The 27,229-nt window shown below is 36.9% G+C and overlaps 1 protein-coding gene across 1 annotated transcript in view; it reads right to left on the reverse strand.

Annotated features, from left to right (window-relative positions):
- Nucleotides 1–23,470, reverse strand: part of LOC120533815 (V-type proton ATPase 116 kDa subunit a-like) — a 59,369-nt gene extending 35,899 nt beyond the window's left edge. The window contains exons 1-9 of the mRNA XM_039760820.1: nt 23,375–23,470; nt 14,639–14,818; nt 13,209–13,287; nt 9,924–10,024; nt 9,222–9,347; nt 7,569–7,666; nt 6,603–6,729; nt 5,895–5,977; nt 2,072–2,165 (exon numbers count right to left, since the gene is read on the reverse strand). Coding sequence (XP_039616754.1) covers nt 2,072–2,165; nt 5,895–5,977; nt 6,603–6,729; nt 7,569–7,666; nt 9,222–9,347; nt 9,924–10,024; nt 13,209–13,287; nt 14,639–14,761 — 831 coding nt within the window. The 5' untranslated portion in view covers nt 14,762–14,818; nt 23,375–23,470. The remainder of the gene's footprint in view (nt 1–2,071; nt 2,166–5,894; nt 5,978–6,602; nt 6,730–7,568; nt 7,667–9,221; nt 9,348–9,923; nt 10,025–13,208; nt 13,288–14,638; nt 14,819–23,374) is intronic.
- Nucleotides 23,471–27,229: the final 3,759 nt, after the last annotated feature.

Here is a 27,229-nt window from a genome sequence, read left to right on the forward strand (position 1 = left end):
ACTGAAAAAGCCATGAAAGAAACTTTTCATTAACAAAAGATATAAGAATATCAAACTTGTACTAGTGGTATGATGTATTGCATCCATCTGTCTACTTATATAACTAAATCTGCTTTATCCAATTTCAGGATTGCCTGCAGTTCACTGCTTAGACACAGTTTATATAATAAAAAAGTAATATTGTATTTTGCCACATTAAAGAGAATTTTCAAATAAAGACAGTGTTTAGCATTTGCTCTAAGTTAGATGTTGGTGGGGGAAAAAAGTCAGAATACATACAATTGTCATAGTAACCGTGTTGGTGTTATGAACTCAAAAGTTCAAAAGCTTGCAACTCCTAAAAATACTCAAAAATGCCGACTAGGGGGAAAGTATTATCAAACCCCGGAACAGAATCAAAAAGGGCAATTAAAAATCTTTATAAAAATAAAATAGTTTATTTTCAAATAGCTCTAGCTCCAAAGAGCATAAAGGCATCAAAGGCAATGCCTTCAAAAGGCTCAATCCGAAATCCAAGAGGCAAAAACCAGAGCAGAGATTAAAAAAACCCAGTAATTCACTATAAGCACAATACTAATAATCATAAGAAAGAACTTGCCACCACTACTGGCTCATTCAGAATGATCAGCAAGGGTCTGTGAGTTGTCCCTGCCTTTACAAGGCTGAGGGTAGTCTCCTGATGGTAATGGACAGGTGGCCTCATCTCTTGGGGACCAGCCACAAAACACGGAACAAAAGGAAAATACACTGAAACATAGAAGCTAAATAACTAACAATATTTATACGAGCAAAGGAATCAAAAACCAACAAAACAGACATGAGGATGGCATTTGAACCCCAGCACAGCTGAAATATAACAGCTGGGAAGCACTTTCTAAAGAAAAGTTGATTCTAAAGACAATGAAAACATCATCTGCTGACTAAATTGAAAGAAACATTTCTAAACAAAAAAGAAGGTACCAGTGGATGTTCTCATAAAGTATATAAAGAAATTCATCTGAGTGTTTATGTTAAATAAATACAAATGTGTCACCACCTCTTTCCTTACGATAATATATAATACCCAAGTATTTTATTTGATGAAATAGCACTGCTCACTGTGTCATATAATGAATGAATGTATCAGTGATTGCTCAGTAAGTGCCTGGTGAAATTCATTATCACCTAGACTTGTAAAAATATTTAAAAAGCAAGTTAATGAAGAAAGTCCTTGCAAATACTTATCTCCAGTTACACTACAAAAAGTCTTTAAACACTACTAATTATGTCCTTTGAATATTCAATACAAGGACGGTGATCTTAATATACTAAGCCTCCTGACAAAAGGTAACTGTTCTAATATTACAGCACTGATTTATCACAGATGTTATTCTTCAATGTCTTAATGAATTTTACTGTATGTCTATTTATTGTATATACATTCTTTTATACTGTAATTGGTCTTTTTTTACTTTTTTTCTGGTAGAGAGTTCTGTTATTGTGATTAATTAAACAGTTTAGACAAAATACAGAATAGACTTTAGTTCAATAAATTCACTGACATGAGGGTTAACTATGAAGGTCATTTTTTGTCTATACAGTTTCTTATTAACTGAGTGAGACCCATAAGGATTATGATCATCGTATGAGGTAAGCAAATGATTTTACTGTTCTACTGTATGTGCTTTACATCTGTTTAAAAGCTTAAAATAGATCAGATTAAATACAGTCCTGTTGAGATGTATATGTCTGCTTTGTTTATGGAGTTTATGGTTAATAGAACACATAATTAACTTTGTTAACTGTGTTTTTCATTCTTGGAGATAGACCGATAATAAGTCATGCCTTGTTTGTATTGCATCATTGAAATTTTGACCTACACTTTTGAATTAAAAAACTGTTCAATTGCAGTGTCAAAAAATATCACCAATTTGGTTCTTTTGAGATTTCTTCATGTTATTCAAATTCAGTTTTACTGAAATGTTTTTTTCAAACCAAGATAAATTTCAACATTATCTATATTATAATACAGTATTTTGGTATGTGTCCTATAGTATACGTAAAGAAAATTGACATAACACATAATATTTACCAGGTTCAAATCTTCTATACGTGTATTTAGTCCACTGAGCATCTCACGCCTTTCATTTGCATTTTCTGGACAAGGATAAACTGAAGCATGAAATCTACAAAATGTAAAAGCATTACAGTTGGTATTAAACCATTTTAATAAATAATTAAAAAATGTGTACTGTTAAGATATTCCTTGATTTTTACATTCTTTATTAAGTTTAGGATTGCATGGGACCCAAAGCATATCAGTGGAGCAGTGGGCACAAGGCTGAATCTCACCTTTCATAAAATTCCAGTATATTTATGCTTGAAAATACTGTGATATACATTATACAATATACAGTGTAAGATAGTGATTGAGTGAAGGTGTGACAGAGAGAGAGAGAGAGAAAATAGCAATAATTCATTAGCTCTAAGGTGGAGCTAATTGCTTAAGTATATATATATGTATGCCATCAACCATACCAGATGCATTTTAAAACAGGTTTTCCACCTGAGGCCAAGCATGTTCTGGCCCGGCCAGGACTAGGATAGTAGACCAACTAGGAAAAGCATGAGTTGCTGTGTAAGAGATGTTGGCAAAGCTAGCAGGGGGCATCTACCCTGTAGTCTGAATGTGGATCCAAATGCCCCAGTACAGTGACGGGGACACCGTGTATTAGAAATTGTGCCATCCTTTGGATAAGATGTAAAATCAAGATCCTGACTCTCTGGTCATAAAAGATCCCTAGGCATCCTTTGTAAAGAGTAGGGTGTATCCTGATGTTCTGGCTAAATTTCCTTCTGTTGATAGATATTCTGGCCCCCTATTCTTTCCCTGTCTCAAATTTGCTATCTCTCACCACTTTACCACCTAGGAGCTAATGTGTGGTGAGCTTATTGCTGAAAAATGGCTGCTGCCACATCATCCAGGTGGATGCTGCACATTAGTGGTGGTTAGAGTGGTTCCCCACTCATTATGTCAAGCACTTTGAGTAGTGAGAAAAGCACTATATAAATGTAAAGAATTATCATGTACGTTAACAAAACATAATTCATATGTGTGACTCATTTTCAAGGCACACATCAAAATGTCACTAGAGGAAAGCTATAAACCACCATAAAAGTTGAAAATCTTTGATACACATTCCTAAAACCTTTAAGAAGTTCATGGTAGCCAGCATTTGCAAATAAGTAATGATGAGAGTTTAACAGAAAAATACAAATTGATAAATCTGGCTTTGCATAATATACAGTACATCAACAAGAATGCCATCCCAGTTAATGGCAACATGTTCCCTGTAGTTTCTAGATAAATTCTGCATAATTTGTAGTTTAATATAACATTTTTTAAACAATGAGTCTTGTACATTTCGTTTGACTAAAGCTCAAGTAAATTTATTTGTGCATCGATTACTAATTTGCTAATACTGTATTATATTAAAAATACAGTTGAGGTTCTCTGCACTACCAGTTTAAACATTTAAAGATAAAGGGTGTTTAGGATGTAGAAAGGAAACCCTGGGGCATAAGGAGGAATCAAAACAGAAATGGACTGCTGGGAAGGAGGAATCCCTATTAGGCAGATAGTACAAATTATTAAGTTATTAGAGAATTTTAAGTAGGTTAGTGAGAGATGGAAAACACACATTTTTTGCATATATAAATTTCAGTGCAATATTCTTGAAAACATTCTCATCAGTTATCTTGAAGTTTCCGATGCACCCTAATATATTTTTTCAAGGATATTAGTGAATGAATGTCTACAGGTTCAATACAAAACAATCATTAACCAATCACACAATCCACTTGAATGCTCAACAGAGACTAACATTAAAGAAGAATTTCATGGAATTTGAGCAGAATCACACATTACAACGAAGGTGGGTCTATAAAACTGAAAATTAATTAAATGAAATGTGGTGAGTTACAAATGTAATTACAATTTGAATTAAACAATCTTTCAATTATTTTTTACCAATGTTGCATGCAGCAGATTCACACTTATTCAGGGATATGGGATTCCACAGTTGCTTCATCAAAATGCCACTCCACTTTTCCTCTCTTTGTTTGCAATATAAGAGTTGTTTGCTATGCTGATACACACAGATGTTTGCTCTTATTTAGTGCAGACCATATGGGATCCTAATTTGGTGCCAATAGGGATATTGCCTACTCATTTTCTTTCTAAATTCAACACATCACAATGTCTGAAACATGATGCATTTATTCAGAAATAATACATACAGTTGACAGGTCAAAAAAGGCAGAGGCTATCACCCATCATCAACCCCTGTGCACCAACACTGACATGCAGGTGTTCTTTGTCACTGCCAATGTAGTCTTCTGTCTTTTCAAGAGTTTTTCTGCAAGAACATGCCCTAACCTGTGTCACCTTGATGACATCCTTTCTTCTTGAAGCCCTTGCTAGTTAGAAACTACCTTACTTAATATTTTAATAGTCATATATCTCATCTACATATAACTCAGTCAAACTGAAAAGAACACAGCATCTTTTAATGTGATCAGTAGTGTAATAGTTTCAAAGAAAACCCTGTAAAGCTATTCCTGAATAACATTATATTAAACTAGCCGAAGCCCGCCGTAGCATACGGTGGTGTAAGATTAGGAACAGAAAACGGTGAGAAAGGAATTCAGTATAACAAAGGCTTAGGAAACCACCGTCGCAGTATAATGAAAATAGCAAGGAGCGAAACCATTGCCAATGGCCGAGAGAGTACCTTCCTGTAGCAGGCTACAGAAAACATAGACATATATAGATAGATGGCGCATTCACTGTGTTGCCCATTTGACACAATAAGTCAGCACATCTGCCCTATTGCGAGTGGTAAAAGTGACATTTAAACTAATACAAGTAGACGTGGAAACCGGGGGTTTTCTAATGAAATAACAATAATGTTTTAAACAGTATCGTTTACATACAACAGATTTTAGCGAATCGTTTACATGCAATTATTTATATCAATTTATATAGTAAATGCGTGCATCTCCCATGGTCTTAGAGTTGGTGGGCGGGGCTCTGTAAGTTGACGATCGTGGCTCTCTGTCTTGCGTACGGTGTAAAGTCAACGTGGCTCAGAGGTGCATGTGGACGTTTGCACAGACGAAAGCGACTGAGGCTGTGTTTGGTGAGTTGTTGCGTGCCTCAAGAGCGACGCTGGACTCGGGAGGACGGTTCCAGTTGGCGTGCGTGGCTCTGTTGTGCGTATCTCATGATGTGGTAGGATGGTTAGGTAGGTAAAATAGTTCATTTACCTCAATGTCAATAATTTCCCTTGGAAGAGGTGCCTGGGGTACATTTTCCTCACTGTCTGCCATAAATATCTGGTCCCCTTGTATTTCCCTTTCCAAGAAATCTGTTCTAGATACAGGTCATTTCAAGTCATAATTTCACCTTATTTAAAAATGTAATAAAATTCCAGGTTTAAGTACAAATTCAAGGATAGTGAACTTTGTCCTTTGCCTCTAGTCATTACATGGAGTGTATGAATATATTCCATTGTCAACGTGGCTCAGCGGTGCACAGACGAAAGCGACTGAGGCTGTGTTTGGTGAGTTGCGTGCCTCGAGAGTGACGCTGGAGTGACGCTGGAGTCAGGAGGACAGTTAGAGTTGGCATGCGTGGCTCTGTCATGCATATCTCATGACGTGGTAGGAGGGTTAGAGTTGGTGGGCGGGGCTCTGTCGAGCGTATCCCATGGTCTTAGAGTTGGCAGGCGGGGCTCTGTCTTGCTTGCGCTCACCGTCTTGCATGCCCTTAGTGAATTATATATATATAGATATAAACTCAAAACGCATTTCAATAATCTTTTGTTTGCATAAAAATTTTCTGCCTTACTTACCCATCACATATCTTTATAATTTTATTCTTAAGTTGTTCTCCTTGAAAGAATATGATGAAGGCATTCTTCTTCGCTCCTTCATTCTAAAACAAATGTATATGTACACATACTTAGTATATTAAGAGGTCATAAAATTGCTATGCTTTTAGTTTAGAGTAATAATTTCAGGCTTACTAACTCTGATTCATGCTAATTTCACCTAACAACTAAGAGTGACTTATTACTGCATAACTACTTCTAATGATTTAATCATCACCATATTATAAATATCATTTATCTGTTGCAGAGACTATCGCAGCAGTATAGGGCAGAAACCTAAAAGATGCAAGTACATCAAAGGGTACACCCAGACTGGACCAAATCAGAGCTGCCAATTAAATGAGCAGTTTTCTGGCTGAATGAGGAAAAACAGGAGGTCTAAGGGAAAAGATTGAGATAAATAAAATGAAAACTCCACACAGGCAATGACCCAGCTCAGAAAATGGATCTCTGATGCAGTAGCACAAACTACTGTACCACCATGACATCTTAATTCCATAATAATGTTAATCAAAAGATAAATTAATTTCTTCCAACATGATATTTTAAAGCAAATGCTTCACTTTAATGGCTCTCTGTAAGTGACATATTCAGATAACATATGTAAACTTGTAAAAGATTAGTTTACCAGATTGTTTTATACTGAAAATATGAAAATGTTCAACTTACAGAAACAGGGTTCTCAATTTCAGCATCCAAGTCACTCTGCTTTATGTACACATTCCCTCTACATGCTCTCCATAACAAACGCTCAAAAGTGACCATCCTTTCTCTGTTCATTACTCCTGCCACAAAACTTAAGAAAAAATATTTTGGTATATTTGAAGTGAAAGCAATAACATTAAACGCAAGAAGTCTTCTTGTCTTTCTTTCATTTTCAGGTCTGTTTAATCCAGCTAAGAATTATGGATGGTTTTCCATTCTAGCAGCATTAACCACAAGGCAAAAACTAACACTGCAGTATAAGAGAACCACTCCATCATATGACACGCTCACAAATCACCCATATAGCTTTTTAACCTAAAACACATACAGACTCCTTTGTGATCTGGTGTAAAACTGGATGACCCAGAGAAAAACCCACACAGACAGTCAGGGAGTGTGTATCATCCACAGAGATTGTGCCTGGGCCTGTCCTTGAATCCAGAATTCTGGACACGTGATGCAGTAAGACTATAATTGTACCATCATACAGCCCCACATCATGTAATGTTGACAGTGTTCTACAATTAGTAAACCATAAAAAAATAATAATAAAAAATAGAGGAAGATGCATTTTTCTCTAGCAATTATGATCTGTAGCTTGCTTATGCAATGCTATTAAACTGTTTGGGCTGTGCATTTATTTTCCCTTACGCTTAACCAAAAAACCTATCATTCAGATAAATGTCAATCCCCTCTACCAAAGAACATAGGGGAATGTTAGTCCTAATTGTAAATAACCTTTTGATGATAACATAATATGTACACTGTATTTTTAGAGAGTCAGTAATATTTCAGTTTTATAGTAGAACAGACATATATAAATGATTAAAGCAGAACGTTGCATATGAGATAGCAGTAAAGTTTAATATAAACACATATATTTTCAGAACCTATAACATGACATAAATAGTGAATAAGCTCAACACACACCCAAGTTTGCCAGCAGCTACAGCTGCAGGAGTACTGCGTAGTTCAAGCAAAGCAGTGGTGTCTTCATTAAACATGTCTTCTGGGACACTTACTTCTTTCTATGGAAAACAATACAAAAAAGCATAAATGTCAAACCCTGAAAAATGTCCTTCTTGTGTAGAATGTGAAAATGATAATAAATGCCACTGACTACACTAATATATGGTAGTGCCTCCTAGACACTGTAAATCTATCCAATTATTCAATGAATCTAAATCTTGGTTGAAGGTCATGTGGAGAAGCCTTGCCTGGCAATATTGAGTATAAGGCCTGTGAAGGACAGCCGGGTCCCATGCCCGGCAGGGACGCCCCTGCTGCCTATGTTCCGGGGGAGCCACCATGGGCAGTCCAGTACCTCCCCTGGGATGCTTGGTGGCAGCCTTCCTGGCTGACAGCGATTCCCCAACCACCCGCAGGGCTCCATGGGAGATGGAGTCCTCCGCAGCCTGGTTTGGGGCTCGGATGGCCGCTAAGGGGAGCTGCATGGACTCAGCAGCCTGGCTGGACGATTCTTCAGTCCCACTCGGAGGTGCAATCAGGACCAGGTGGTCAAGCACCTGGAACACTTCCAGGTGGGTTATAAAAAGGGCCAGCCACCACCACTCAAGGAGCCAGAGTCAGGAGGAGGAGGACTAAGCTTGAGGAGGAGTGGTGGAACAGGAGAAAGAGTGTTTTGGTGGTACTAAAGTGCTTTTGGGACTGTGTTGGGCCTGTGGGACACGGGGAAGGCGTGCCCCACGGCTGAAAAGAGAAATAAAAGTGTGCTTATTTTAACACGTGCCTCTGTGTCAGCCTGTGCCAGGTCGGTGCTATATAGTGCCTTTTTACAGGCAGAAACCAACAATGGATGGAGGTTACAGTCATGTGCATGCACACAAGCTTACATTCATTTATAATGGACAAACCAAAACATCTTTGTGGTGTGGAAATCTAACATAGAATAAAAGAAAATTTGAAAATATCCATGTATCTAAAAATCTTCCAGACTAATCCTACAAATGCAAATCAATTGTACTTCATTTAAAATTTGTCTAACAGCATGAAAGCAAGGCTCACAGAAAGAGTGCTGAAATTGTAAGTGCTTAGATGAAATGGTAGTATATTGTATATTTTCATGTCTTTAAAAATTACTTGCCATGGAACCATCTAAGCATCACTTTGGGATATATTTGGCTCATAAAATACATGGCAGCATGGCAGACAGCAATTGGATTAGTGTTTAAAAAAATAAAGCTAACATATAATACTGAATTTCAGCGCAAGACATGTTCATACTTTAGCTTTCATGGAATTTGATCTGATGGAGCACCCAAAGCTTGCTGGGATAGGCTCCAGCTTCCTTGCAACCCTACTCAGGATAAAGCAGGTTTGGAAAATAGATGGATGAATCTGATGTTTTTATACAATTTTCTTTTATGATGAACACTATACATAATAATGAATGTAGGCAGTAGATAATTGTGATGTGATCCAGTGCTACTACTTACATTGACCATTTCAGAATTGCTATATAAACTAAATAAAAGATTAAACATTGTGTAAAACAAACAAAGTAATCATTTCATGCTTCAGGAACATTTATAGGATTCTATACAAGTGTCATTTGTATGATACCTCGAAAAACTCCTGGGTTTTCTTGAGTAAATGCTTCATTTCATTTAGTTCCACAAAGTTTGTTTTCAGGGTCTGCTGGTTTTGATTGACCTCAACTAATTCATTTTCCAGTTTCTCAAGAGCAGACTATAAAGTATAAAAATATATACAATTTACTATTACATTTACAAAACAGAAAAAAAAGCAGATAAATCCATGTATGCATTATGTCTTTATATGATTTCTATTTTATTAGGTGACAATCTGGTTGTAATCTGCATATATAAACAGCTTTATCATATATTTTATTTCTTGATCCTCAATAAAAAATATGCTGTTTTTATGTGAATGGCACTGTACAAACTGTGTGCTTGTACTGAATTTTGACAGTCTGACTGGCAACCAGAAAATGAGTGTTTGATAGAAATTCATCTGGGAAAATAAAAAGCAATAATGATCACTAAATTTATATTTATCAAGGACTATAAGAAATAATATTCCAGTATTAGGGAATTCTGGATTAACTATAAATAAAACAGATAAACAGATGGGTATGGGAATCACTTTACATATTGAAAAAGAAAAGTTGCAGCTCTTCATATATCTTAAACATTAACCAAAGATAATAACTATAGGTAGGTAAAATTTCATTTCTAAAATAGTTTTCCAGCAGTGAAACAATACCTAAATTTATCAAATTAAAAAATAAAATAGTCCATTTACCTCAATGTCAATAATTTCCCTTGGAAGAGGTGCCTGGGGTACATTTTCCTCACTGTCTGCCATAAATATCTGTTCCCCTTGTATTTCCGTTTCCAAGAAATCTGTTCATAGATACAAGTCATTTCAAGTCATAATTTCACCTTATTTAAAAATGTCATGAAATTCCAGGTTTAAGTACAAACTCAAGGATAATGAACTTTGTCCTTTGCCCCTAGTCATTACATGGAGTGTATGAATAGATTCCATTGAATTAATTTTTAATAGTGAGTATATAAAACATTAAAATAATGAATTGAGACACAAATATGTGATCTTTCTTAGACAAGGCAAAAACAGCATTGCTCCTGTAAAATAATCAATTTGAAAGCAGTCATTGATATTGATGCAGACGCACATACCAATAAAACCAATATGTAAGTTTTATATTCAGTGCTTGATTGCACTGTTAAAGCAAATAACAAAACTCTAAATCAGTAATGCTTCCCATTATGAAAGAATGACTAAGCACAACATGAACTTCTATTCCATCGCATTATGTCAGAAAATAGATCCATCAGATCCCATGTTTTGCAAAGAAACACACTCATCATTTCTTTAAAAAAACACACTTACTTTTAATATGATCCACCAAAATTCGTATGCATATTAAGTGACCCTTGAGCAATTCATTTCATTGATTAGAATAGAAAGAGACAACTTTCTATCGTGATAAATTAAAAAAAGGTTAGAAGGTAAAGATACATTTACAAGTTAATAAAATATGTGAAAATACATATTGTAATTTAAATAGTGAAGTTCATTACTTTTCTAATTTTAAGTAAGTGATATTAGCATTTACCATTTAGTTTCCCCATTAACAACAGAATATGTAACCTAGAAAAAGCAAACAGTGGCATGTCCTCACCTGCTTCTTTTAACTAAGGGCATCACATAGCCTAAAAAATGAGCATACCCTGGATCAAGTAGAGTAGCGATGCTGAATGTCCTTAAAGTGGCCCAACTATTTCATGCCCATCTGTCGGAGCATCTGCAACACTTCGCTATGCAAAAACGTTCTTTGCTAATGCCAGCTGGATTGTATGAGCAACACAGGACAGCTTGGGACTCCAGTGTAATCAATGCCTTTTATCATATTCTTGGCATTGTGGAAGACCACAACGTGCACGTAACTTTCCAAGCATGTCCTGAAATGCATCAGCAAATGTGTTGCTTGTATGGGAGCCTCAAAACTGCTTTGCATGCAGCATAACCCGCTAGAGAGTGACATTCTCATATATCCACTGTGCAGTTAAGCTGATGATAAATATTGGACAAACATTGCAGCTCCAAATGTCAGCAGTGAAGCTGATAGCTGTTATGTTGTACAAGAAGTTACAGACATGCTTTTTTACAAACTTGTGCATCCTGGGTAAGACAACCTCTGTGACGTGGGTATGACTTGAAATGATGTACAGTACTTGGGTTCTAATACATTCAGGAGGTGCTGAAATCCCACATTATTAACAACCTACAGTGGTTGATCATCAAGAACAATATACTGGGCAAGCACTTACTGTATATTATTTTCACTATCCTCAAGTTATTGTTTTGACATTTTTTCTCTCCTTGCTAGAGTCTGCTGTAAAATTGGCTGGTGCTCTGTCGAATTTCAAGGACAGTTGAGGGTGGAACTTTTATTTTAATAGTATTGTATATTCCACTTCATTCAATTTATTATTATTAACTGCACTTCAACCTATGGGCACATTGCAATATAAAATAATAGATATTAAAAAATAATAAAAATGAAACTTCTTGCAATGTATGCAAAATATACATTCAATTCTGTATATATAGGGTGGTTCCAAGTCAAAATTCCAACTATTCTAGGTCATTGTGAAAATTCTATTGGGAAATTTCTTTCCTGTGGTTCAATATCACTGGATTAGCTACACATGCTTAAATAAAATACACTATCAAAAAGTTCCAAAAATCTCAATAACTCTCATTAAATCACTGTTTCTTCTTCTTAAGTGCTTTTTTTTTCATATACATACCTTTTTATTTTTGCTATTGATGATGGTGGTCATATCCATAACCTATGTAGTGACTTATGTAATTGTAAAACATACATACATGAATATGACCAACTGGAGTGAATCTGAATGTAATAGTTTAAAGGCAACCTATTTAGGAATAATATACAAATATCGATACAGTTTTCATAGTTGAAGCAGAATGTTCTATACTGGGCAAGAAAAATAATTTTTATGCATACAAAATATTAAATGTATGCATTTATTTAGTTAAAGAGCTTCTGTAAAAGTCTAATTTCCCCTTGAGGACAAATACATTTCTTTCTATCTATCTATCTATCTATCTATCTAAATAAAATTCTCTTTTTAACGTCAAATTTAAAATTTCATTATAATTTTTAATGTAAACTTGAAAAAATATTGCTTTATTTTGTCATAGTGTTTTTGCATTTTGTACATTTCTGGCAATGTTATCAACAAAATGACCTCATAAGAAGTAAAGTATAAATTTCCATTCAATTTAGTTCAGTTAATTTTTGTATAGTACTCTTTACTAATCACAGGCTCAGGGTTCTACAGTACTTTGATAATTAATAATTATCAAATTGTTTAATTGTTTCCAATGTACATTGTTAAAAGCAACAATAACAAAAAAATTGCCCGTGATAGTCTCTCCCAGAACTGTAACAAATGTTCTGAAACTTGCTACTCTGCCTCTCCTACTTCTCCAACTTTTGTTGCAGAAATATGGGAACAATAAACTATATTTTTAAGTCACTTTGGATAAAGACATCAGCTAGGTAAACAAATACTGTAGGTCTAATTACTTTCATATTTTGCAAAGCTATTCTTTCATCTCAGGCTAGGAGCTGTAACTGGCAAAAAATGAAAGTTGAGCTCCACAACTTTGAAATAAAATATATTAGAGACCAAAGATTTGTAATTCAGTAAAATTATAGAATTGGTCTGAATATTTTTGTCAGACACTGCAATAATATATGCAGTGCCTTGCAAAAATATTCAAACCAATTCTATCATTTTATAGTTGGGTTTCTGGTGTTCCTGGAAGAACAAGCTGTCACACTAGGGCTGCTAATACTGGCCTTTGATATCATAAAGCATTGGCTATATGCATAAAGGCATGCAATTTCTTTTTGTGTAATTACTACTTTATGAAGTCAGAAGCTGCTTTTAAAGTGGACTGCTTGAAAGTCAATGATTGTACTGGAACAGCAACTTTGATTTACTCTTAGCTATAGATAATACTTACTGATAATTCTTGCCATTGTTTCACATCTTCTTACTTCATTCACATATTTTCTTTGGAAGGCATTCACATTTTCATTAAGCTAAAATATGCAGAAGTAACAACATATTTTAGTTCTCAATCTAGCCCAAACATTCCTATAGTTCATTGTTTTCCACAACTGACACTACACCTGTAATTTGCTGTAATACATGTATAACAAAAAAGTATGAATTTTCATAAGCTGCTGTGGTCATAAGAAATGTAATGATTTATTTCACGAGGTACATAATAAGCAGGAATAGGAATAGTTGTGTCAAACATTTTAATTTTAATGAAAAATATTATTTTTCACCTTCTGATAGGAGTCCATAGAGACCAAGAGCCCTAGTAAAAGATTAAAAATCAAAAATGACATCTTCATAATCACTGACTTTGAAATAGTCTAAAATGATAACCCACATACTTATGTTGGACATTTTTAACCTTCTGGGAGATGCTCTTAGAGGGTAAGGGCCATCAGTAAAGATCCATCCATCCATTTCCCAACCCGCTGAATCTGAACACAGGGTCACGGGGGTCTGAGACAATCCCAGCCAACACAGGGCACAAGGCAGGAACCAATCCTGGGCAGGGTGCCAACCCACCGCAGGACACACACAAACAGAGCACACTAGGGCCAATTTAGAATCGCCAATCCACCTAACTTGCATGTCTTTGGACTGTGGGAGGAAACCGGAGCGCCCGGAGGAAACCCACGCAGACACAGGGAGAACATGCAAACTCCACGCAGGGAGGACCACCTACCACTGCACCACCGTGCCACCCTCAGTAAAGATTCAAATATCAAAAATATTATCATATTTGTAACCAGCAACCTAGAAGCAGCTTAAAACAACATTCTACATGCCCATATTACTGATATTTTTTTCACAGATTTGTGAAAAGGAGTAAGTTTGATTTCTTGTATACCATTAAAGGGTGAAACCCTGGGATCGGTTGATGTGACATGAACAACTTCCAAGTCTTTCTTATAATTTCTGCTGAAGACGCTATTGGTTTATTCTTTATCCTAAGGGGGTAATTGCATGCAAAAAATATGGCTAAATACAGCAAAAATGTCTAAAAATAATTTTTTTCAGGAAAATGTGGGAACCCAAAAAGCTCAACATTTTACATAACTAGACATCAAAATAAGCTGAACAGTATATCATATGTGGGGTTTTTCTCAAGCTTGGGAGCCAGGAGGCACCAGACCAGAAAAGAAAGAAAAAAAAAGATGTTATTTCAAAATGTTAGTAAGTAATTCTCACAAACACAATTATCATTCATTTGTTTTTTCAAGTACATTGAACTTGAAAAATGAGACAAATGTCAAAACTAAAGGGCAGGTTCAAATTAGCTTGAATTGACTGGTGCACATTAAAGTTATTAAATCAATTCTCAATACTCACATCTCTAAACTGGACAAGGCCCAGTTCTCCTAATTCTGCTATGCAGCTGTAAGCTGTCTCAACTTGGAAGAAGATTTGAGCTAAACACATCTCCTCACTTCGAAATAAGGATCCTGATGTCATCCTGAAGTCTGAGACAAGTAGTTTACAAACGAGGAGTATTTGCTTTCAGTATGAAATCTGTAAAAAGCACAAAAGAAATATTATATAATAAATAAAGCAGTAAATATTCAAAATTAATTAGAAGTACAAATAAATTCAAATCCAACTTAATAAAAGGACAAGTGTCTGTGTGTCTGCCTAAATGTCCAATACATAGCGACTGGATGGACACACATGCACTGTAAACGTTAAGGCTGAGGTCTATGTTGATTACATAGATTTTAACATGTCTTAGATGGGTAGCACAGCTAGTATGAATAAAAATCATCAATGCTGGACTGGAAAATAATGATTATTTTATATAGCATCTTCCATGGTAAGCATCATCTTAGAACAGTATGTATGAGAATATGCTGTAGAACAACTTTCACAGAAATAACAGTTATTTTTTATAAAAGTACTTTTATAATGCAGCACAGTCAGGCAAAGTGATTTGCTAACAGTAACTAAGTGATACAGAGGTAGGATTTCAATATTTGAGCCTGAGGCTTTTCGTCCAACGTACGCCACTGCCAGAATCAGAGATTTATCACTAACCATTTAGTCTTTGTCCACCATTCTTCTGGTTCACCTTGCTCTCAGTTCCTCTAATTTTGTCTCTTATAGAGAGCAATGTCTCCTACCTTCCCTTCCAGTTTTTTCTTCTTCCCTTAAAATTACACTCCATATTTGTAAGCTGCGGGACAGACTGAAATTATCAATTTCTTCTATGGATAGAGCACGAGTCCTGGCTTAAAAATACCACCTAAAAATGTCTCAGTTTCAATGAAGGGGCTTTCTTGTCAGAATGCAACCTTTGTATCTTATCCGATAAAATAATCCATCACAGACTTTGCAAGAGACAGCTCTTAGAGGTACCGAATGGACACTCAGTTTGAACAAAGAATCATAACTCAAGCATAAGTTGATGGACAGAAGTTTGCACCCATTGTCAGCCAAAAGGATGTTCATCCAACAAACCAATGGCAAGACCTCTATTCCTCCCCTTTAAAACTCTTTTCAAAATCCAGATCCCAGCTTCCTCCATCAAACTCTCTGCTTAGCCTGCCTGTAGCTTCTGCTTGATAGCAAAGACCTAGTGCTTATTGGTTGCGGCCAAAACAAAGGCTAAAGCAATCCCTTCCATTCCAAACGGTAACTTGGGCTGGACTGGAAAAATGCAAGACCATCTGTAACAGGAGTTGGGTAAGGGGTGCCATTAGTTCAGACATTTGTAAAGAAGATGGCAAGTGTCTGAGGGCGGCGCAGTGGGTAGCGCTGTTACCTTGCATTTGGGAGACCCAGGTTCACTTCCTGGGTCCTCCCTGTGTGGAGTTTGCATTTTTTCCCCGTGTCTGCGTGGGTTTCCTCCGGGTACTCCGGTTTCCTCCCACAGTCCAAAGACATGCAGGTTAGGTGGATTGGCAATTCTAAATTGTCTCTAGTGTGTGCTTGGTGTATGTGCCCTGTGGTGGGCTGGTGCCCTGCCCGGGGTTTGTTTCCTGTCTTGTGTCCTGTGCTGGCTGGGATTGGCTCCAGCAGACCCGTGACCCTGTAGTTAAGATATAGCGGGTTGGATGATGGATGGATGGCAAGTGTCTGAGCAAATGAAAACCGTATACATAAAACACACGTGTTCATCTTGATGAAAATGGTAACTGACTGATCACCGGTTGCCCAGAAGACTGGAAGAGAGTGTTGGGACCTTAAAAGAAACTGCAGTACTGCCCACAACCAGAAAGTGCAATAAAGGTGATGAAGGAGACAAGCTCCTAAAACAAAGAAATAAAGTGTGGTGAAGATTCTTTCATGTATCAGGAGAAAGCCAACCTGGGAGGGAATAAAGCATCACATACACCAGAACTATAAGTACACCTACTTTGACTCTGAGGACAATTAATGGTAAGTTAGTATATAAGACATAGCCAGATAATGTATTGTAGTATTGGTGTAACTCTCTTTCTTTTTCTGCATTTAACTCTGATCAGTCCTAAGGACATGTGGTATACTGTTGTCTTTCCCACTCCCCTTTCACCAATTTTGCATGTTTCATTCATTAATCCCTGCTAAGAAACCAGTCTTCAAACATTATGCTGTTAAATCTTTCTACCACCCCCTCTGTGTCTGCTCTGTCTGGCACCTAGACCTTAATCTGTACTGCTCTGTTGTCCTGGAATAAAACCTTTAAAAATATCTCTTTGGCATACTAAATAACCATCAACATATTCCGTTTAAGGTGGCGCAGTGGTAGCACTGCTGCCTCGCAGTTAGGAGACCCGGGTTTGCTTCCCGGGTCCTCCCTGCGTGGAGTTTGCATGTTCTCCCCGTGTCTTCATGGGTTTCCTCCCACAATCCAAAGACATGCTGGTTAGGTGGACTGGCGTTTCTAAATTGGCCCGTTTGTGTGTGACCCTGTGTTTGGATTCAGCGGATAGAGGATGGATGGATATTCAGTTTACATTTAGAAACTGTCTACTGTATATAATATCCCACATTGAAGTTTTGCCATGTGTAACCTGTGCCTCTTAAAAACCCTGATGTTTTTATACATTTTTCCTCAGACTCTTAGAAACAAGACCTTGCAGACAGACTTCAGCTAGTAAAGAATAAGAGTACATGGCACTGTAGAACTTACTACTTATTAAAAAATATAAAATACATAATAGCATAAAATTCCTTAATCCACTTCAGAGTCGTCCAAAGCCTAACCCTGGGTTGCAGGAACCAACCCCTGAAAGCAGCATTAGTCCATCACCACAGCCACTCACGCACCAGTTAACCACGCATATGGGTGAAAAACCAGAACATATGAAAATAATAATGAAAAGGTAGGAACACAGACATAAACAGTGAGAAATTAGTCTTGGGATTCATCATTTATTATTAAAGAAGCAGTGCTAAAAACTATACCACTGTGCCATCAAATATATTTGACAACATAAGAAATTTTGTGTTATATAACATTCTCAAACCCACTTAATCTACATCGTGGTTGATGGAAGATGGAACCTATCTCAGCAGCACTGGATGCCAATCAAAAACAAACTCTGCACAGGGCAGCACTAACAGGACCCATTTACACACACACCCAAACAAGGGACAATGTGCATTAACCTTACCTACACATCTTAGAGAACAATAAAAACACAAACATGGGAGCAACATGCAAACTCCAAATAGATACTGCTTAGGTGTGAAGTTTGAAGTCAAGACACTGGATCTAGAAGATAGCAGTGCCACCCTCTGCCACACCATTCTGTATATTTATATGTGTATAATTATGGTATAAGATATTTTGCCATTACAGAAATGCATATATTCTTGCTATGACAGATATGTTATATCTGTAATGGCATTCAATGGAAATTTCTCCTTTTACTGGACTATTAAAATATATTTATTCAGACACACAATTAAAGGTGCAGAATTCCAATCAATAAATTTGACAACATGGCTTGTTTTAATAATTCATTTATCTCTAAATAAACAAAAAGAAAAATAGATAAAGAAAAGAAGTCAGAAGCAGCTGAGGTATAATATTTAATTGTCAGGTTCTATTCTTAGGCAGTTCACATTCTAAATTTGGAATTTTGTTCAATACCTGTTGCAGTCTCATAACTGTATTGACTTATTTTCTAATACTTAGCATAATGTTATTTTTAAGTAGATTTTTTTCTTTGTATACATTGCCATTAAATGATGTTAAAGATGTAAACAAAGTGCATACACCTGGGTTTTGTAACTTTAAAAAAATACTAGCACACACTCTTAAGATCAGTCTTTATTACTGGCCTATCGATTTCAGCCTCAGGTAACAAATTTGCTTTCCTGTGTAATGAATTTTTTGTAAGTGGAATAAGTATTTTTTCCTTAATATCATATAATATGAAAGTGCTACAAATTCATATTTATAATTCAAGAAAGTGAATTTTCTGTATAAGAATTAATTAATTATATTTGAACATTTTTGGTTTCATCTGTAATTACTTGGATGTCAGTAGTTCCCATACATTCTGGTGAGATGATAGATAGATAGATAGATAGATAGATAGATAGATAGATAGATAGATAGATAGATAGATAGATAGATAGATAGATAGATAGATGGATGATAATGTAATCTGTATCAATAGTAGGGAGCAGGATGAGAAGACTCTGGAGAGGTGGAGATATGCTCTAGAGAGGACAGGAATGAAGGTCAGTAGGAACAAGACAGAATACATGTGTGTGAATAAGAGGGAGGTCAGTGGAATGGTGAGGATGCAGGGAGTAGAGTTGGCGAAGGTGGATGAGTTTAAATACATGGAATCAACAGTACAGAGTAATGGGAATTGTAGAAGAGAGGGTGAAAAACAGAGTGCAGGCAGGGCGGAATGGGTGGAGAAGAGTGTCAGGAGTAATTTATGACAGATGGATATCAGCAAGAGTGAAAGGGAGGGTCTACAGGACAGTAGTGAGACCAGCTATGTTATATGGGTTGGAGACGGTGGCACTGACCAGAAAGCAGGAGACAGAGCTGGAGGTAGCAGAGTTAAAGATGCTAAGATTTGCATTGGGTGTGATGAGGAAGGACAGGATTAGAAATGAGTACATTAGAGGGTCAGCTCAAGTTGGACGGTTGGGAGACAAAGTTAGAGAGGCGAGATTGCATTGGTTTGGACATGTGCAGAGGAGAGATGCTGGGTATATTGGGAGACTGATGCTAAGGACAGAGCTGCCAGGGAAGAGGAAAAGAGAAAGGCCTAAGAGAAGGTTTATGGATGATGTGGTGAGAGAGGACATGCAGGTGATGGGTGTAACAGAACAAGATGCAAAGGACAGAAAGATAAGGAAGAAGATGATCTGCTGTGGCAATCCCTAATGGGAGCAGCAGAAAGATAAAAACGAAGAAGATAGATAGATAGATTGATATACTTTATCCATCCATCCATCCATTTTCTAACCCGCTGAATCCGAATACAGGGTCACGGGGGTCTGCTGGAGCCAATGCCAGCCAACACAGGGCAGGAACCAATCCTGGGCAGGGTGCCAACCCACCACAGGACACACACAAACACACCCGGGCCAATTTAGAACCGCCAATCCACCTAACCTGCATATCTGTGGATTGTGGGAGGAAACCGGAGCGCCCGGAGGAAACCCACGCAGACATGGGGAGAACATGCAAACTCCACGCAGGGAGGACCCAGGAAGCAAACCCGGGTCTCCTAACTGCGAGGCAGCAGCGCTACCACTGCGCCACCATGCCGCCCTGTTAATAAACTAGTAACAAAATAAAATCAAAAAAATTGTAGGGGAATAAAATGCTGCTACTGCTTTAGTATGCAATGATACCTTAAAGCCAAACTATTTTTGTGGGATTCTGAATGTCTTGACATGCTATTTATATAATTGGTAAACAACTTAGAGCATGATATAGACATCTAATATTTGACACCCTTAAGTAATAGCCAAGAATGTCTCTCCATGTAACAGCACATATAAACTGCTACTTTTATTTTATTCAATTCAGTTTCATAATACAGCTTTTCATCATGAATTCTTGGTATCAAAATATTATATATTGATTAGCCATTGTTGACTTGCACACACCTACTATAATAGCCTGACATGAGATACACTTTTACCATATAGCAGTTTTGTAAGGATATTCAGAAAACAATGGAAACTAGTGTCTTCATTTAAATAATAAAAAGAAAGTGAATACAACAAATTTATAAATTATGGTAACCATATACACCATAACAGGTAGTGTCAACTCTGTATTATGGGCAGGAATGACAATCCCCACCATTCCTAGCACATTGCATTGTTGTGCAAAAATTATAACATCAATAGCAAACTTGACTTCTTTGTTATAGTCCAACTTTCCATGATATGCTTAATGCAATTTTTTGTTTAGAAAAATATTATCTTTTTGAAGTTATGGGAAATTTCCCTACTGTCTGCTGCTGCTGCCCTGTTTCCAGGTTGTTTGGGCAAGCCCTTGGATCCTGCAGTGTCTTTTGGTCAGGTGAGCACATATGCAGCCTGAACTTTTCAGTTCTGTCTTGGGACTTGAAGGCCAGAAACCTTTTGTGATGCAATATAAATAGTGTGTGAACTTACATCTTACTATTGTGGAATAATTGTCATCATTTTTCCTGCTTTTGGTGTTTACTTGATGTTAATGTTGATATATTTTAATACTGTTCTTTCGTGGTTGTACTGCCTGACAAAATATCCATCCATCCATTATCCAACCCACTATATCAGGGTCACGGGGGTCCGCTGGAGCCAATCCCAGCCAACACAGGGCGCAAGGCAGGAAACAAACACTGGGCAGGGTGCACACACACACACACACACCAAGCACACACTAGGGTCAATTTAGAATCATCAATCCACCTAACCTGCATGTCTTTGGACTGTGGGAGGTAACCGGAGTACCTGTAGGAAACCCACACAGACATGGGGAGAACATGTAAACTTCATGCAAGGATGACCTGGGAAGCTAACCCGGGTCTCCTAACTGCAAGGCAGCAGCGCTACCCACTGCACCACCATGCTACCTCTGACAAAATATGTTGAAAGATAATCATCTTAATGTAATTTAGTTTTATGTCATTATTTGGCTATTTTCCCAGTAGCCCAATACATTGTGAAATGCAGTGTTTCTCACTTATTCACTCACACAAGATTTAATGGAGGGCATCTTCTTCCTAGAAGGCCCTCTACTGCCACTCTGATCTTCCAATGTTCCTTCAATGCACCTACACAGATCTTTCTCTGCCAAGGCCGACATCTGCTCATTTATGCCGTTGGCTCCACGTCACACCACTCACTGGTTGGAGACAATACTATCTGCACTTTTTTTCCCCCAAGATCCTTCCTGAGACTCACCAGCAGGTGTGTACCAACACCAATGGATCAGAGGATCGGTGGAGTGTGTTGCAAGTTTGATCACACACACACATACACACACAGATCCTCTGTACAGCTTCTTATTATGGCTTTACACCTTCTGATAGGTTAGGTCTATGTGGCTCAACCAAAATTTTAATTCTAGAAATATCATTGATAACAAGAATAAATAAAATCTTGCAAATTAAAATGATTTGTTATTCATCCCTCCATAGGATGGAGTGGTGCTCTGAGGCTAGGGATAAGTGCTGGCAATCGGAAGGTTGCTGGTTCAACTCCTGTAAATGCCAGAAGTGGGCCCTTGAGCAAGGCCCTTAACCTGCAATTGCTTCATCCTGGGTATGATGTTATTCTGCATCAAGCCCTGCAAGCAGGTCCAACAATTTACAGAGAAAACTTGGGGGTTGATGGCAGGATTGGCACTCCAGCCACCATAAAAAAAAACTCAACACTGTTCCAGTGTGGTGCTGAGGTGTCACCCACTGCACTCGGTTCCAATCCAGGTGGTCTGGCATGTGGAGGGTGCGGCAACGTGTTATCAGTAAATGCTCCCAATCTCTCTCTCTCTCTCTTCCATTATCTGAACTCGCATGACTGCAGAAAGCTAAGGTCTATACTGACTGCATCTGGCACCAGGCAGGACTCATTTCAGAATGAGAGACCATTCAACTGCGGGGTCTTCTGACACACCCACGCTTACTCAGACCTGGTCAATTTGTAGTAGCTAATTATTCTCACAAAGAGTATATTTCAGATGTGGAGGGAAACCAAAGCACCCTGGGAAAAACACATACACCCGAGCAGCTTTCGAATCGATCCTGTGGAGCAGTGACATAGCCATACATAAATGACATTAAAGAAAGGTATCTGATTCATTTTCACAAAATGCAAGACAGAAATAAGAAACAACTGTTTAGTATTCTTATATAAGAAAGAACAAAAAGTTCTTTGTTTGCAACCATAGTGCACTTCAGCCCACCCCAAAAGCTAAAAACTGCTGTCAGGTTTCTTAATGAAAGCTTTTATACTCTGTTAAAGCACATCTGTTTGAATCTGGTAAGGCTGAGATTTAAGTTTTAAATTAAATACTATTTGCATCATCATTTTGAAGGTTCATAAACTTCAAATTCTACAGTACCTTTTGAAACAGAAAAATGCTAATTACCTAAGACTTATTTTATTTTTCACATCATGTCTTCCTTTCAAGCATTTTTGTGAAAATCATTAGGACAAACATCCAAGAAGATTCACGTGTTGACATTTTTTAAAAAGAAAATTGAACACAATATACAGTATAAGCCAAATCAAACTAATTACTTATATTAGTAAGTAATCATTTAAACTAAACGTTCTGACTTACTAAATACTATAAAAATATTTACATAACTACATAGTTACATAATATGAAATAACACTTCTAAATATTCTTAATCCAATTTAGGGTTACAGGGGACTTGACTCTATTCTGGCATCTCTGGCCACAAGGCAATACCAATCCCAGAGAGGGTACCAGTCCATTGCAAAATTAAAAAAAACATTTTTTAAAATAGATTTTACAGTATTTCAGAAAATCTTATAAATGAAACCTATATGATGTAAGCAGTTGTTTCTTTTTAAAATCCTCTCTGTCATCATACTTTTAAACTAATTTCTATAATATTAATTTTAAAGGAAATCCACAAAGATACTTACCTTACTGCTCTGCAGACTACACAGTAGTGTGATTCAAGCAAAGAATGAAATCAGACACCGTAAAGGTCTCCTTTCTTTCTTTCTTTCTTTGTTTTTTTTTTTTTTTTGTGTTAACAGATTACCATATTCATTTATGCAAAAGTTTAAAGATATCCAGATTGCTGATCTTATCTAGAGCTGCCTGGATTCAGTTTACTTAGTTATGGTAGAAGAAACGGACGTCATTAATTGGCATACCAGCAGTGTTTATAGCTTAAGTAAGAACAACCTCTCTGTAAGAGCTGGAATGCATTTTATTGTGTTTTGTCTTGGTTAGATGGCTTGGATGAGTTTAAACATTTTACATCTTTATTTTTTGATGTTTGAAGCATCTAATTTTAATTACAGGAATGTGATTTATAAAATACATTTTAGATTTTTATCATTAATTACACCATGCAATGAGTTAAACAGTTATCTAAAATGGAATATATTGTATTTAAAACTATTCAAATACAAACCAAGCAGGTACTGCATGGATGACATCATTATGTAAAATGTGTAGACTAGCACCTTTAACAATCTGTACTGTATATAAATAAAAACACAACTGAATTATAAGCATTGAGGAATTGTTCAGGTAAGCAAACTGTCCTAAATAGACTTTATGAGGCATAAGTTGCAAGTTTGGCAAATTTTCATGTAAAACAAGACTTTTCTTCTCCATAGTGACAAATAATAGCATGTTAACTCCAAGAACAACTTGTAACAATGTTATGCTCAATTTACAAGCTTGTTAAAATGTTAATGATGTGTGGGGTGACTTTTCTGCAAAAAAAATCATGCTGGCTGTAGGGGATTTTCCCATGCTTAATCTTTAATATTATACTGAAGAAAATAATTAGGATTCTAAATATATGTCGAGTCACTTTAAAATTATTATTTAAAGATATGGAAATGTGCATTGCTTTCCAGCTAATCCAGTATAGTTTATTTAGGGAACTTGGGTTGGGGGTGGTTGTTTTTAAAGCCCAAGACATACCTAACTGTTTTCATTATAAACAATGAGTTTTTTTTTAAACATCTTTCTACAATGTGACCTTCATTTCTATTTACTAAACTTCTAATCAGCCTTGTTATTATGTTGCCTGGTTTATATACAGTATATACAGCACTGCCAGCCATCTCTTTCTTGTCTGCACTTGCTTTAAAGAGACCTTGTTTATGGCATAGCAGGTTTGAACTGGTGTTGACTTCCTTTAGTTCTTTTCTGAATATATGGTAGAATCACTTTGGTCATTATACTAGTCATTAACTTATTTTATAGTGACTTTATTTAATGATTTTTCTTCAACAATTCAAATATGGGCAGCACAGTGGTCAGAACTTTTAGATAGCCTCTCCATGTCTTTATTACGTTTATGTAACTGGACACAGTGACTGGAGCTGTAGTTCCAAAGTCTTGGAATTTAGGGTTTGACCCGTTTACTCTGTGCCTGGAGTACACACTTTACGTTTTCTTGTATTTTCTCCCAGAGCCCAAACCTGCTTATGTTAAGTTAATTGTAACTCTAAATTGTTCCTGTAAGGATTTGTGTGCATCATTCCAGAAACTATGATGGACTGGCATACTGTAACATCAACAGCTGGTTCCTGCTTTACATATAATACTGCGAGATTATCCTCCGCTTGCCTGCCTCTCTATAATGGAAAGGCAAAGTATTTCAATTAATGGATACATTTTATGCACTCTGACAAAGAATGAAAACCAAATATTTCTTTTATTTTAGATTTTGCATATCCCAGCTTCATTTTGAACAGTTTTGGCTGTATTTTGTTTATTTATAGAAGACACTGTTTCAGAATATTATTAAAGATGCTAGATTTAACAGCTATGAAAAGATGTGTATGTGTGTGTCATTAATCACAGTTGAGTCAAAAATGATGTGTGAGTAATATACATGGGGAACAATTTCCTTTTTTATTTGTATTATTTTAATTAAAAGCAAATAACAATCCCTACAATGAAATCAAACTTAACAAAACCAAAATTCAACCCCACCCAAAAGAAAGAAAGAAAGGAGAGCCAGTCAACAAGGTGAATCTTTGAAGCAGCAAGGAATGATGAGTATCCTTTTCCCTGATATAGAAGATTATTCTAAAATGTTATTGATTAGATCCTGCCATATTTTTAAAAAGTTTTGAATAGATCCTCTGAGTGAGAATGTGATTTTTTTTTCAAGCACCAGACCCAGTACTGATCCCTGAGGAACACCACTTTTAACATGCATTTTATAAAATACTAAATATGGATCATAAAGTATGGTTCATAATAAAAATTAGATTTCAAAGATAATTCACTCTAAAATTGAGTCTCGACAAAAAAGCACTACTTAGAACTAGCAAGAAATACAGTATATTTTCTTTTAACGGTGCGACATTAGAGTGCTAGTATTCAAAAATTACTAGTAGTACAGTTGGTGACATACCCCAAGATGCCGCTCACATTTTCATGTTAAACATTTACACAACATTCTATGAAGCAGATGAGCACTGTGAATTTTAATATGGAGAATTTCATCAAGATTCTGTTTGTTGAATTTTCTGCATTAATGTTATTGAAGGATGCAGTAATCTAAGAGTGAATGGAATTACAAGATACTGAAATGTAAAGCTGGTATGGAAAGGTAAGATCTAAAGGTGAATACAGGAAAGTTCAAGGTGCTGGTTAAAGACAAAGGGAATAGAGGGAATGGAAAAAGTAGAAGAGGATGGGTACACAACAATGCCACAAAAGTTTTAGGTAGCACTTCTTGTTTGAGCATGGAATGCATACATACCGATTAGCCTCAACATTCAAAGCACTGACAGGTGAAGTGAATAACATTGATTATCTTGTTACAATGGCACCTGTCAAGGAATGAGACATACTAGGCAGCAAGTGAAAAGTCAATTCTTGAAGTGGTTTTGTTGGAAGCATGAAAATGTGCAAGTTTAAGGATCAAATTTGACCAGGACCAAATTGTGATGGCTAGATGACTGGATCAGGGCATCTCCCAAATGGCAGGTCTTGTGAGGTGTTCCTGATACGCAGTTGTTAGTGCCTACCAAAAGTGGGCCAAAGAAGGACACTCTGTGAATTAGCAACAGGGTCATGGTGGGTCTAAGACTCATTGATGCACGTGGGTAGTGAAGGCTAGACTAGACTGTCTGGTTTGATTCCACAGATTGCTGAAAAACTTAATGCTGTCAGAATACACAGTTCATCACACCTTGATGCATTTGGGACTGCATAGCCACAGACTGGTCAGAGTGCCCATGCTGACCCCTGTCCACAGCTTACAATGACCATGTTAGTGTCAGAAACGAACCATGTAGCAATGGAAGAAGGAGATCTGGTGTGATGAATCACATTTTCTTTTTAGGTCATGTGGATGAGTGGGTGCGTATGTTGTTTACCTGGGGAAGAGATGTCAGCAGGATGAACAATGGGAAGAAAGCAAGCCAGCAGAAGCAGTGTGATGCTCTGAGCGATGTTCTGCTGGGAAACCTTGCTTTGTGGCATTATGTGGAAATTACTTTGACACATACCACCTACCTAAACGTTTTTGCTGACTATGTATACCCCGTAATGGCAAAAATATTACCTGCTAATGTGCCCTGCTACACAATTCTTCAAGAACTGTTTGTGGAACATGACAAATTGTTCAAGGTGTTGACTTGGCCTCCAAATTCCCCAGATATCAATGCGATTGAGCATCTGTGGGATGTGCCTGAAAAGCAAGTCTGCTTCATGGAGACCCCAACTTGCAACTTACAAGACTTCTTGCAAGACTTATCTACTGCTAACAGCTTACCACAAGACATCTTCAAAGC

This window comes from Polypterus senegalus, chromosome 8, assembly GCF_016835505.1.
Source record: "Polypterus senegalus isolate Bchr_013 chromosome 8, ASM1683550v1, whole genome shotgun sequence".
NCBI classification, from domain to species: domain Eukaryota; kingdom Metazoa; phylum Chordata; class Cladistia; order Polypteriformes; family Polypteridae; genus Polypterus; species Polypterus senegalus.